Source organism: Prionailurus bengalensis, chromosome B3 (genome assembly GCF_016509475.1).
Source record: "Prionailurus bengalensis isolate Pbe53 chromosome B3, Fcat_Pben_1.1_paternal_pri, whole genome shotgun sequence".
Lineage (NCBI taxonomy): Eukaryota > Metazoa > Chordata > Mammalia > Carnivora > Felidae > Prionailurus > Prionailurus bengalensis.
Window position 1 is genome coordinate 58,463,711 of NC_057355.1, and position 14,277 is coordinate 58,477,987.

Sequence of the window (14,277 nt, forward strand, 5' to 3'; positions counted from 1 at the left end):
CTCTTCCCACCATCACAGGGAGGACAAGAAGCCAGCCATACTTCCCTTTTGGAGAACGAGCTGCCATCCTGGGAAGAAGAATGACAGACAGAACCAAGAGCCATACTGTCAATAATCGCAAATGTCAACTACCCATTATCGAAGGTTGTACCATATCATTCTCAGTAAGGGCAGGTAATTAAAAACATGGACTTGGGAACCCCACAGATCTGGCTTGAGTCCCAGCTTTTCTACTTACAAGTGTTATGACCCTGGGTAAATTACCTAATATCCCTGAGCCGGTGGGGTTTCAAAGTATGGTACCCGGGAACTTCCTAGAAATGCAAATTATCAGGCCCCACCCAGACCTACTGATTCAGAAACTCAGAGGCAAGCCCAGAAACCTGTTTTAACAGGATCTCTGGGTGGTTCTAATGGACACCAAGAAGTTTATGTTCCTCACCTGTAAAATGAGGATAAAAGTAACTGCTTCGGAGGGTTGTTGGCAGAAGTATGTGAAACCATGCATGGAAAGCGCTTGGGAAAATAACACCCAACAGTAAGTGCTCCATAAGTGTTAGTGTATTCCTGCCAGGAAGATTACCTGGGCGCTTGTCCTAAATGTTAGGAGGTTGATAGAGGACAATGAAGATGGAATAGATTGAGTTGAGACTCAGGCACCAGTTCTTCCAGCAAGAGCAGAGAACTGTCAAACAACAGTCATCAAGATGCACTGGTCCTTCAGAACCCTGCCAGGCTGCTCTCCAGGCCATAGGGCCACCACTCGACACCCATCCCTCAGCTCTCAAGGAAACAGAGGGCTATGGTCTCCTCCTCAGTGTAAAAAGCAACCATTTCTCTGATCATATCTCCTGCTGCAGTTTAAGTAGTTTTAATATCAGCAGTCTCAACGATCATCATCAGTATGATTATCATTATTATTATAGGATCACCTTGTATTTTAATGTTTCTGAAGTTTCACCCCATGCTAACAGTGGATATTCGCTGCATCCCTCTGAGGCAGGTGGGAAAACAGTACTGGCTCCTAGGCACAGACGAGGAAACTGAGGAGAGCAAGGTTGAGAGACCCACCTAGAATCTTACAGAACCAGATGCCGAGGCTCCTGACCACTGCCTAGGGTTCTTCTCACATGACCTCCATACTTCCTGGTTCCCAAAGCAAAACGCACTATCCAAGAGACAAACAAACAGCTGATCTTTTATCTCCCTCATCACTTTTCTCTAGTTCGAAGACATTGTTGTCAAGGAAAAAGGTGCCACAAAGTGGTAACCAGGTTTATTTTAGGGAGACTGGTCACAAAGGGCCGTTTATGACTCCTCATCCAATTCAAGTTGCTTCCCTGGGAACTCGGGAGCAGAGAGGGGCAGGGAGAGTCACAGAAAGAGAGGAGACCTCACTCCCCCTTTGGCCAAGCTGGCCAGGGAGCAGGACCTCACACTGTAGGGACTCCACAGAGCTTGGGAGGGGAAGAGGCAACTCAGTCCTACACAGCAAGGTAGTTTTCCTGTGAGTGTGAAAAAGCCTGCTGTTTTGCAAGAACTGCCATTAGGGATGGACACACTAAACTCAGATTAAAGCTTAAAGCTAAAATATATCATTATCACTGACAGAATCTTAGAGATGATTTTTCAAAAACCATAAAACGACCACTGAGAAGAAAAAAAACAAAAACAAAACTAAGAGGATCTCTTAGAACTGTTTCTTGTCAAAACGAATACAAAGCAATTAAATACAGCATTTGATCTTAGCATAAGTAGACCAGTGTAACACAGAAGTAGTTTAAAACGGTACCTTCTCAGGTGCCTGTGTAGTTCAGTCTATTAAGCGTCGGACTCTTGATTTCAGCTCAGGTCATCATCTCACAGTTCTTGAGTTCAAGACCTGTGGTGGGCTCCACACTGTCAGGGCAGAGCTTGCTTGGGATTCTCTCTCCCTTTCTCCCTGTCCCTCTGCCCCTCCCCTGTGTTCTCTCTCTCTCTCTCTCTCTCTCTCAAAAGTCAATAAATAAATCTTAAAATAGTACCTTCTCATAGTCCAGCTGGATTCCAAGAGCAATAATAAGATATTTGTAGGAGATCTGCAACACAAAACAGTAATATTTTAGACCAGGATCCCAGGAGCGGCAGCCTTCAGCCCCACCCCTGTGTGGCCACCATCATGTTTCCATTTTTTAATGTGTATGCCTTGAGGCTGTGGGTGATGGGCAGAGCACAGGGAGGGAGGCAAACTCCAGTTTGCCATCATGTCTGCCATTCTCTGTCACCTCACACCTCAGTGTTTCGCAAGTACTGTATTGTATAAACCCCCCCCCCCCGCCCCGCCAAGGGCTTGAGACTCTTGTATTTTTACATAGTGGACAGCAATACAAAGAAGTCACAATTATTTGTATGGTGCCTGTGTTAACACTTTCTCATGCTGAGGGGTGGGAGAATCACTTCCTCATCTTAAAAGACAATCAACTTTCTTTAAAATCTATGGAGTGATGTGTGAATCCCAAGCAAATCTGACCTGTCGTGTGGATTGGACCAACATTGTGAGAAACTGCTCTTTTGAGGGCCATGGAAAAAAATGTGACATAATGTACCTGATCTTACTTAATGATCTATTTATAACCTAAAAGCTCCCTCTTTAAACATGGGTATTGTGATCACTCATGCCAAGGGCAAAGTATCCATATTTATCATGATGGAAATGTGGGTTTAAGATCAGAAGGAAGACAAGTTGAGGCCAGAAGAGTGTAAGCAAAAAGGATATAAAGAGACAGAACTTGCAGGGGCAGCTGGGTGGCTCAGTCGGTTAAGTATCCAACTCTTGATTTTGGCTCAGGTCATGATCTTATGGTTCGTGACATCGAGCCCCACCTCCAGCTCTGTGCTGACAACACAGAACTTGCTTGGAATTCTCTCTCTCCCTTTCTCTCTGTCTCTCTGTCTCTCAAAATAAATAAATAAACATAAAAGAAAAAGAAAGAAAGAAAGAAAGAAAGAGGACTTGCCTTGAAAACTAGAGGTGGAGAATGATTGTAATGAAAGTCAGGAGCCCAGAAAGGAGAAATGGATTGTAATTAATTATCACAATCTTGTACTAAATGGAGAAGCAGAGCAGCGAGCAGAGCAGGTCACAATTGAAGAGAGAGAACTCCAAGACCAGAGAGTGCTTCGCTCAGGCTGGGGAGCCATGGGCAGCAAGCTTCTGCAGAGGTCTTGCCCTGGGATCCAGGAGGCTCAGCTCCAAGGTCACCTCTACAGTGAGGCCTTCCAATGATTCCTCCCCACTGGCTCCTTCTGGGAGCTCTCTTAGTGTGGTGTACATGATGCATTATAGCACTGGTGCTATTATATAGGGGTAATGTCTCCTTCCACTACATTGACGACTCCCAGAAGATAAAGGTTAGGTCTTATTCTTTATATTCCTAGAATCTAGCACAGCCACTAAATTAAAGTGAGGAACTCAGTAATGTTTGATGGATGGATGGATGGATGGATGGTTTCAGTTGTTTATGAAATATATAATTTTTCAAAGTGGATAATATACACATCTTCCTCCATATGATTTGTCTATTCATGACAGCTGTGCCCTGAAACTCCTTGTTCTGTAGGAAAGTGTACCAGGCCCATTAACTACCTGACTGAACTATGTTGAGTCTTCAAGGTATGTGAGGTCAGATGGGACATGGGGTCAGAGCGGGAGGTGATGATCTACAGGCAAAACATGAACACTATCAACAAGAAAAACCTTTGGTTTGTGTCTGCCCTGACTGTCTAATAAGAGCATAATATTGATTATTTTTAAGGACTAGTAACTGTCAAGTTTAAGATTATAAAAAAAATCATTAAGGGAGAATAAACCCTAAGAGAGCAAAGAACAAAAAGAAAGCCTCAAGCCTTCTGAATGAATTCAAGTTTTGAGGCCAGATGATCTAAATTCTAAGGAATTTCAAAAACTTGTAGACAAGACTTTTGAGCAATGACAGAGAACAGTCTAGACATTGCCAGAAGGCTAAATACAGGCAAATATTCTAATTTTATACAGGGGAATGGGGGCAGTAAACTCTGATACTAATAACTTAGTAGATAGGATGTCCTCCATTGCAAAATTCTAGGCTCATTTGCTAAGCAAATGTCTCTTAGTGATTTGGGAAAAGAGTTCCAACACAGGTTCACAGATTGTAAACTGCTTTCAGTCAGTCAGCAGTCAAGAACTATGCTGGCACACAGTAGGTACTTAAGAATTTCCTGTTTCTTTTTTTCAGGTATTCTTTAAAAAATAATAACAGTAACAATTTCTTGAGCATGCACTCTGTGCAGGGCACTGCTCTAAATCCTTCACATGTTTTGGGGTGCTTGGGTGGCTCAGTCAGTTAAGCATCCGACTTCAGCTCAGGACATGATCTCCTGGTTCATGAGTTTGAGTCCCATGTGGTGCTCCGTGCTGACAGCTCAGAGTCTGGAGCCTGTTTTGGATTCTGTTTTGGATTCGGATTCTCTCTCTCTGTCCCTGCCTCACTCATGCTTTCTCTCTCTCTCTCTCTCTCTCTCTCTCTCTCTCTCTCTCTCACACACACAATAAACAAACATTAAACATTAAAACAATTTTTTTAATCCTTCATGTTTTAATCCATTTAATCCTCAAAATAACCCAATGAGGTAGAAGTGGTATTACTCGTCCCATTTTATACAGATAAAGAAACTGAGACACAATTTGTTCACAAATATTTATGGAGCACCTTCTATGTGACAGATCTTGTGCTAGGTCCTGGACAGATAACACCAAACAAGAAAGATACATTTCCTACCCCTCTAAGAACTCAGCCTAGTGGGTGAGATAGGTATTACCAGATAATCACACAAATAGTTACTAAATCACAGAATGCTGTGATAGCGTGTCCAGGGGATACCTGACCCAGTCCAGTAGGTTAGGGAAGGCTTTCCTGAAGGGGTACAGCTAAGGTAAAGCTAAGTAGGAGTTAGCTAGGCAAAGAGATAGAGTCAGCATGTGAAAATGTCCTGGGGAAGAAGGAGGCCAAGGCATGTGAAATGAAAGGAAAATCTACTGGAGCAGAAATGAGACAGAGAACAGAAGCAGAATCAGGTTAAGTCTGGAGAAGGACAAGGGCCAGCCCACACAGAGCCTAAGGGACACATTCCAGACAGAGACCCTTGCATCAGGGAAGAGTCAGAGACACAACGAGGCTGGATTTCAGCAATCCCTTCAACTCAGTCTTGAAAAAATAGTGAAGTGTAAACTAAGAATGGAATAACTTTGGTAAATTTTTAGCAAAAAATATTTGCTGAAGAATGTTGATTCATTGATGCGAGCTAGAAAAAGCTCTCTAGAGACAGAGATTTGGTTTTACCAAATTAAAACCCTGAACTTAAATGAATCTATCATAGATAATGGCTAGGGGGAAAATGTTAATCGGATGACAGAGTCACAAATCCAAAAGATCCAGGCAAGTTGGGAAGAGGAACTAAAACCAACAAGACAACATCTCCCCCATGAGATGTTTTATGCAGATCTCTGATATCTGGCTAACATACTTAATAAAATCTTGGAAGAAAGTTCTGCCAGCTCACGGCAATTTCTTCCCCAGCCCTAAAACAAAACCCTGCAACTTTCCTAAGAGTCTGAGCCTTACATGTCTAAGGCTCAGAAGTGAGAACACCTACCAGTGCCTTTCATTCTTAAGACATGGGACAAGTTTATGATTCTTAAGATATGCACAAACCCAACCACAAAGGACTCTGAGCCATACATGTAATATGAAGGGGTCTAATCAAGGAAGCAGGCACTGCTGTACCAAAGAGGTGATATATGTTGTCAGGGACAGGTGCCCTGGTCCCACAAGCAGTGAACTGGCAGAGGAAATGAGCCCCAAAGCTCAAACTTGTGAACTATGAATAATCTTCTGTTTAATTCTGTCTGTTCTCTTAGAGATGCTGGAGAAAATAAGTTCATCAACAGGGAGAGATAAATAATTTTTAAGTATGTATGTATATATATTATGTATAGAATATGATATATATCATATATGTAATACATGGAACATATATATTCTAATCCATTACATATTTCCATATCCATATATGGCTTTCTACATATATATATACATACATGTACATATATGTATGTAAATATATGCACATTTATGTGTGTGTGTGTGTGTGTGTGTGTGTGTGTGTGTATATATATATATATATATATATATAGCCTGACTTGACATTGGTTCATATGAGAAAAACACCCAGAAGTTTGAACTGACCTCAAGCCCAGCATGAATCAGCATTGTGGTAACTGCCTGCTAAAAAGGCAAATGCTAACTTAGGCTATATCCAGTTGTGGGAGAGAATGATCTCACTCTATTCTGGGCTATTCTGTAAAGTTGCCTATTCTTCCAGGCAACCTTTTTCATGGGGCACTAACAAGCCAGATGATGTCCAAAGCAGGGTAGAGAGAACAGTGAGAGGATCAGAGACCACAAAACAGGAGAAAGAATTGAGGAAAGTGGAGACGGGGCACAAATCTACCTGAAGAATAGATTTACACAGATGATAAGAGCCATCTTCAAATAGTTGAAGGATTCTCCCACAGAAAAGAAAAGATATTCTTGGCCAGGCTACAGGATAAAACAAGGGACAAGAAATTATTGAGGCCAATAACACCCTGGGGGTCTAACGAAGAGTATGAAAGTAGTTACAGAATGGATTCTGACTCAGTAAAGGCAAAAATTTCATATAACATGTCTGTCTGTCTGTCTGTCTGTCTGTCTAAAAAATGGAGAGGGATCACTTGTTATCAGAGAGCTCCTTGACCCTGGGACATGTAAATACCAACCCATTTTAAATTCAATCCCTCCCCCACGTGCCCCAATCTCAGTTACTCTGCTGTATTTATTTTCACTAATACTCATCACCTTCTAACACACTATATAATTTACTTACTATGTCTATTAGTTATTGGATGCCCTTCCCCACTTGAATATAAAATCAAGGACAGTAAGGATTTTTGTTTCTTTTTGTTCACTCATGCCTAAATCTGTATCTAGCTTATAGAAGATGCTTAATAGGGGTACCTGGCTGGCTCAGTCAGTAGAGCATGCAACTCTTGATCTCAGAGTCATGAGTTTGACCCCACATTGGGCATAGAGCTTATGAAAGAAGAAGGGGAGGGGAGAGAAGGAGAGGGAAGGGAAAGAGGCACCTGGGTGGCTCAGTCAGTTAAGCTTTCAACTCTTGATATCAGCTCAGGTCATCATTGAGCCCCGAGTCAGACTCTGTGCTGAGCACAGAGCCTGCTAGGGATTCTCTCTCCCCCCCCCTGCCCCTCCCCCTCTTGCTTACACACCATCATGCTCACAGTCTCTCTCTCAAAGTAGAAAATATACTCAATAATTATTTGTGGGAAGAGGAAGGCAGGCAGGCAGGCAGACAGACAAGCAGGCTGGCTGGCTGGCTAGAGAGCCAAAGATCAATAACGCTATAAGGCAGGTACTCCTGATCTGGGTTTAGAAAAAAGCTACCAAGAATCTCTGAACTCAGTGAAATTAAATGCAAAATTTGGTATGTATGTGAATTTTCTATACAGGGCTTATTTTCAAGTGTTCAGAAAAATCCATGACCCAAGGAAGGGTTACAAATGCCTGTAACCAATGAGCCCCTGCTTAGAGGAAGGGATTGGACTTGAAACCCTTCAGATCCCCACCCACTTCCAGATTCTACAGCTCTGTGAAAATGCCAGAGTGCACCGCCTGCCACAGCCATGAGCATGGCAACAGACAAGAGGACATGACACTGCAGATGCCTCCTGAGCCCATCATCTCACCATCTGCCCTCATCCCCTCAGTCAAACACAGGGGCTTTGATCTCTGGGTGATGGGAGGAGACTCTAAATGGTACTGAACACTTGAGAGCCTCAAGCTCTAGCCACAGAAAATCTTCTTAGCCCTGGTACAATCCAGACTCACACAGTCCCTCATCACTCTGGCATAGCAACCCCTGGTGTAACTGGGATGGATATTTTCCCACATCCCCTTCCTCTGGGAGGTCAGCCATCAGGTAAAGAAGCTGGCTGTTTCAAAGGTAAAAGAAGGGAGGTGCCTGCTATTTTAACACATAGCAGTAGTATTTGTTGAATAAACATTCAGATGCAAGATACTGTACCAGGCAACAGAGCAACAGTGGGTGTTCAACAAACACATGTCTTAGTTGTTCATTTATTCAGCATCACTCAGTCCTTTTGTCTACCCCATCCTCCAATCACCACATGCTTTCCCACCTCATGCTGTATCAACACACATACATCCATGAACACACATTCATATATGTTGCTCTCTCTCCACGAAGCTGTCTAGCTTGGTAACTGTTGGGCATTAACACAAGCCCTGATTAACAAAAGCCAAAGGACCCCAGTGGTTACCTCCTTGCCATTGTCCGTGTGGATGCAGTTCTTGTCTGGGTTCAGCTCAATCACTCTGGCTTTGATCCATTCTACTCCAGATGGTATCACACTCGCGGTGGGACGGCCTGACGAGGATAACTGTTTGGCACCTGCACCCACCAACGTCCAGATTGGTTGGTAGAAATGTCTCTGAGGAGCAAAGTATTTGGTGATTCAAAGGGTTAAAATTAAAGGCATGATATAGACTCTCAGTTACTCCCTTCCAACCCTTGGATCATCACAAGTAGAAGTCTTAGAAGTTTAGCCTCCTCCCTCCATTGGTGTCTCCCATTATGCTAAGCTTTGAAGGGCAGTCACCCAACATAAGAATTCTGCCAAGAACATTTAAAAAAAAAAGCCATCAACTATGTTTCATGACCATTGTATTATTTATTGCTCAAAGTTGACTTGGTGCTTAACACGTACATGTTATATATACATGCATACATACATATACATGATGGATACATTTACGCACACAGACATAAAGGAAAATCAAGCCTAGAATCCTAAATATGGTTCCTTAGAAGCATTTGGAGACTACAGTAAGTCTGGAAAGTTTATAACCATTTTTGAGGAGTCTCAAAACTTCTTTTTTTTTAATTACAAAAAAATTTTAGTATTTATTTATTTTTAAGAGAGAGACAGAGTGCGAGTGGGGGAGGGGCAGAGATAGATGGAAACACAGAATCCGAAGCAGTCTCCAGGCTCCGAGCTGTCAGCACAGAGCCCAATGTGGGGCTCAAACTCGTGAACCACGAGATCATGACCTGAGCTGAGGTCAGACACTTAACCGACTTAGCCACCCAGATGCCCCTCAAAACTTCTTTAACTTCCAACTGTGTTTCCCAAGCCCATGGAAGACTACATACATTCCCTATCAGCCCCAGTACACCCTCCTCTTCTCTCTGAGGCTTTACACCTGAAGCCGGTAGGCACCAGATTCTACCTTATAATGCCAAATTCCCACTGTGTCCTGGAATTCTCCTGTTTCAAATGGTCCTCTCTTGATATAAGTTAGTTTCGAAAGTTCTAGACTCATGGGCAAAGGGCAGATTGATCTAATGGCTTCTGAGAATCCCAATACACTCATGGAGTGGCCTGGGGGACCAAGAACTCTCAACACTGTCAAAACGCCTTAATCTGGCTGGACAGAGTTGCCAGCCACAGAGCAGTAAAGAGGATATGACAAATGGCTTTGCAATCTCCCTACAGCTAGTAATGGATGTGATCAAAGACGAGGGGGCAGACGCCTCCAATGGTGAGAACTTACTCATTTCAACTCCATCTTGAACAGAAAAAGGAATAAAAATAGAAGCCCGGACTCTTTTTCAGACTACACACAAGCATCAGCTCCACCAATCACAACACAGGACACAGGAGGGAAAGTACCAAACCCCTGAGCCCCTGGCAGCACCTTTGAAAGACTCCTGTCCCAAACTTCCTCACGGGGAAGGACCAGGAGGCCAGGATTCTGGCCTCCTAAATTGTGCCCATTGCTTCAGAAGAGCCCTCATACAAAGAGTAACCCCAATGGGAGACCTGCCCATGGCTTAGCTATAATACACCACAGGCCCCTGACAGAGCTCTCAGATCACTGTCATTTAAAACACGGATCCAGGGGCACCTGAGAGGCTCAGTCGGTTAAGTGGCCCACTTCAGCTCAGGTCACAATCCCACAGTTTGTGGGAGCCCCACGTCCCTCTCTACACTGACAGCACAGAGGCTGCTTTGGATCCTGTCTCCCTCTCTCTCTGTCCCTCCCCAGCTTGCTCTCTCTCTCTCTCTCTCTCTCTCTCTCTCAAAATAAACATTTAAAAAAAAATTTTTTAACATGGATCCTGAATCAATCACTTTAGAAAGGAAAATGGTAGGGCACACCCCCTCTACTCTACTCTCAGATCACAGCATACAGTGATTACAACAGAGATTACAACAAAGCCCTAGGCAGTGCATGAGGAACTGGGGAGACTTCTTGAAAAGGTGTGTGCTTTTCTTGACCTACCCTCCCCACCAAACAGGCATTGGATCCATTTTGCTTCCCTCCCAAGGGCACAGGCCCCAATGGGTACATACCTAGTAACTTAGGAAACCTTAGTCAAACCCCCAAAACTCTGGAATCATTTTGCTGAAGCTTTGCTGAAGCTTTGAGGACCACCTTAAAATGTTGTACATGAAATAGTGCCATACAAACACTTCCCAACTTCCTTTCTGGTATCTCTACCTTTTTCTGCTTTATTATCTATTTGTAAACCTTCGCATTTAAATTTCCCAAACCCACTAACACCTTTCCCAGAGGCCTCCCTGCTGCTCAACTCATCACCCGTTCTCCAGACTAGAACGGAGAAAGGAAAGTACCATGGTCACCGATTTTCCTCTGGATGCTAGGTTGGAATTGGGAAGCTTTTGTGGGTTGAACTGTCTCTCTCAGAAAGATATGTTCAAGTCCTCCCTCCAGTGCCTGTGAATGTGATCTTGTTTGGAAATAGGGACTTTGCAGATGTAATCAAGTTAAGATGAGGTCAGACTGGATTAGAATAGGCCCTAAATCCAAAGACTGGTGTCCTTATAATAAGGTCAGACGAAGACACTAAAGACACACAGAGAGAAGGCCACGCGAAGATGGAGGAAGAGACTGGAATGAAGCAGCTACAAGCCAAAGCATGCCAAGGATGGTCCACAACCACCAGAAGCTAGGAGAGAAGCCTGGGACTGACTCCCTCTCCCCTCCACAGCCTTCAGAGGGAGCATCACCCTACCTACACCTTAGCCTCCAGAACTGTGAACAAATAAATCTATTGTTTTAAGCCACAAAGTTTGTGATAATTTGTTATAGCAATGCTCAGAAACTAACACAAAGAAGACCATAACAGCCCAGAGATCTGTCCTCTCTGTCTCTCTCTCTCTCTCTTTCTCCCTCCCTCCCTCTCTCCACCTTCTCCCAGTCCTTTTAGACAGCCTGCTTTTTGTACCCAGAAGAAGATGCACTAATCTGGGAACGTGACGACACAGTGCCTGACAGCCATCCATGACCTACCCCTGAACACACAGGTGCACGTGCACACACAATCACATACTCAGAACAAGGACACTTACCTCACTGGGCTCGACAACGGCCACGTTCTCTGCACCCACTCTCCTCTTCATGCGGGCAGCCATGGTGATCCCGCCACTGCCCCCACCCAGTACCAGCACTTCATAGTGGTTCTTGGCTGCAAGGCTGGCCCCTGTGTGCAGCCGAAGTGGGCCAGCCTGGTGAGTACCCAGCCTGAGGAAGCAGGCAAAGAGCCGGGCCCGGGGGCCAGACACCGCAGTGGCCAATGGGGTCATCTTCAGGCTGGAAAGGAGCAGACAAGGCTGTGCGTAAGGTAGGGACCCTATGGGACTAAAACATTTTCTTTCATGCAGGAAGGGGGGGCTGGCGTCTGACCAGCTCTAGTTGGTTCCCACTGTCTATTCTCAAGACCCTTATATTCCCATCCGGCTGTGGTCAGAAGTCTCCTGGGAACACTCCACTGATAGCTAATAATTGGCTAAGCTTCCTATTATTCTCCCTCCTTCTTTCAGGACCCCTAGGGCTTTTGTTTGAACTAGAACTTACCTTTTAAGTTCTAATAATTTGCCTACACTGGGGCGCCTGGGTGGCTCAGTCAGTTAAGTGTCTGATTCATGGTTTTGGCTCAGGTCATGATCTCACATTTCATGAGATGGAGCCCCACATTGGGTTCTGTACTGACAGCATGGAGCCTGCTTGGGATTCTCTCTTTCCCTCTCTTTCTCTGCCCCTCCCCTGCTCATTTGCTCTCTCTCAAGATAAATAAATAAACTTAAAATAATAATAATCATAATAATAATTAGCCAACGCTTATCCTTGTCCATCCATAAACCTAGGGTGTCACCCATTCTCCTCTCAGGCACACTCTACAACTGTTTCTTTGACCTTTGAGCCCATCAAAGATGTAGGAGTCCACGAAGAGACACCTGTACAATTCCCTGCCATAAAGAGCACCCCAGATCTTGATGAAACAGAAACAGTCCAGAAGAAACCCACCTTCTACAACTTGGAGTTCAGAGCAAGGTAACTAGGGCTGTTGGCCCCACTCAGAGGCCTCGTGGCTCCGCCTGCTCACGGACATGCAGTGTAATCAAATCACTGGCTGTACATAAGCAAAAGCTCTCCACACCCTTGGTAATTGCAACCCGGTGATTAAAAGGCCATAAAAGGAGCCCTGCCTGGTATCATAAAGTTATATTTTATGTAAAGAATCTGCACATGCTGCTGACTGGTCTTTTATTATATCCAATTCAGTAAACAATCTCTCCTTCCCAGTTCCCCCCAGAGACACACTTTACCTTTAGGCAAAGGTGTCTCTTTGCTGAGCCGTTAGTGCAGTGGCAGTGAGAAAGTGAAAGCTTCTCAGAAACTGGCCCTGGCTTCACCCCATCCACAGAAGGGGCCCTACACCTTGGATGCCACCTACTTACCAATAGGTGAAGGGCCCAGACTCAAAAATATCACCTTCTCTGGGTATTCCGTGGCCCAAATTTCACCATCAAGTTTAGTCCTCTGGGTTCAACAACCCTTTATTAAAATGCAAACACAGCTGGGGGATAACACTTCCAGCTGCTGAGGTCACTAACTTCTTACTGGGAACAATTTAATGGTATGATTTTCCCCCAACAAAAAAGAAGGCGGCTACACGAGGGGATTAAACAAAGCCAAGAGGGGGAAAGGATATAAAAGGAAGCAAGAAAGGCTCTGGAGGAGGCAGAATCAACCTAGTAGGAAGGAGGAGCCAAGTGCTGATTTTAATTAGAATTAACTATTCCAGGGTTTGGGTACCCACCCCACCACCCCCTCCCTGCCCCCCACAAACACACAACTTCCAAGCTAGGGAGGTGGGCGGATTTGGGTGCCCACAGTAAGTGGGGCAGGCTCATAAACTGTAGTAGAAGTTTAAAATCAGTGTGACCCTTCTAGAAAGTAACATTTCTCAGCCGTTGCCCCTGCATTTCCATTTCTGGGATTCCAGACTAAGGAAATAACGAATAATGCTAAAGAAAAAAAACCTTTACACAAGTATTTCTCACATATTTATTCCTAATATGGTGAACCCTCAGTTAAGTGGCTTGTGGACTGGCTCTGATTACATCCTGGTTACAGAAAAAACTACAGACTCCACATTGGCCAGAGAAGGCTCGGGACCCAGTTTTAACTAACGTGAATTTATGACTGACTCAATTTAATGTGGTAGGGAGGGGCAGGGAATAGCAGTCTGAACGTCAAAACATCAGGGAGAAAGGTTAAGTATGGTTATGTAAGATAATGGGTGATTTTGATTTTTTCTGCTTTTCTGTGTTTTATAAAGTGTCTACTACATACATATGTTAATGTTATAATAAAATCTTTATTTTGATAAGTAACATTTATTAAGTCCTTTACACAAGCATTTAATTTGTGACCTGGATGCCATTATCATCTCCATTCTACAGATGATAAAATCGAGCCAGGGAGCTGGTACATGATTTGAACCCAGGCACTTTGGTGCCACAGCCTCTGTTTTAAACCACCACTGTACTCTACTGTCTCTGTGATCTTTATCAACAGCAACAAAACACTGCCTATGCGATGATGTTAAAGGAAAAAAATCCAGACATATATTTTCCATACTTCCCAGAGAAGGCAAACTATTTTTTTTATGGTACTGACACCTCAATATTAATGTTTTGATATAACTATAATTGGCTTTTTCCTCTTTTTTCTGTGTGATTTTCTCAAGTGTTCTTTAATGAACTCTAGATTTTTAAATTTTAAAAATCACTCAATTTGATTTTTTTTT

At 43.8% G+C, this 14,277-nt stretch overlaps 1 protein-coding gene across 2 annotated transcripts in view; it reads right to left on the minus strand.

Moving 5' to 3' along the window:
* Positions 1-14,277, minus strand: part of SQOR (sulfide quinone oxidoreductase) — a 48,318-nt gene that overhangs the window by 15,775 nt on the left and 18,266 nt on the right. For both annotated transcript variants that reach the window (XM_043555504.1, XM_043555503.1), the window contains exons 2-4: positions 11,534-11,774; positions 8,417-8,587; positions 2,025-2,078 (exon numbers count right to left, since the gene is read on the minus strand). In XM_043555504.1, coding sequence (XP_043411439.1) covers positions 2,025-2,078; positions 8,417-8,587; positions 11,534-11,767 — 459 coding nt within the window. In that variant the 5' untranslated portion in view covers positions 11,768-11,774. The remainder of the gene's footprint in view (positions 1-2,024; positions 2,079-8,416; positions 8,588-11,533; positions 11,775-14,277) is intronic.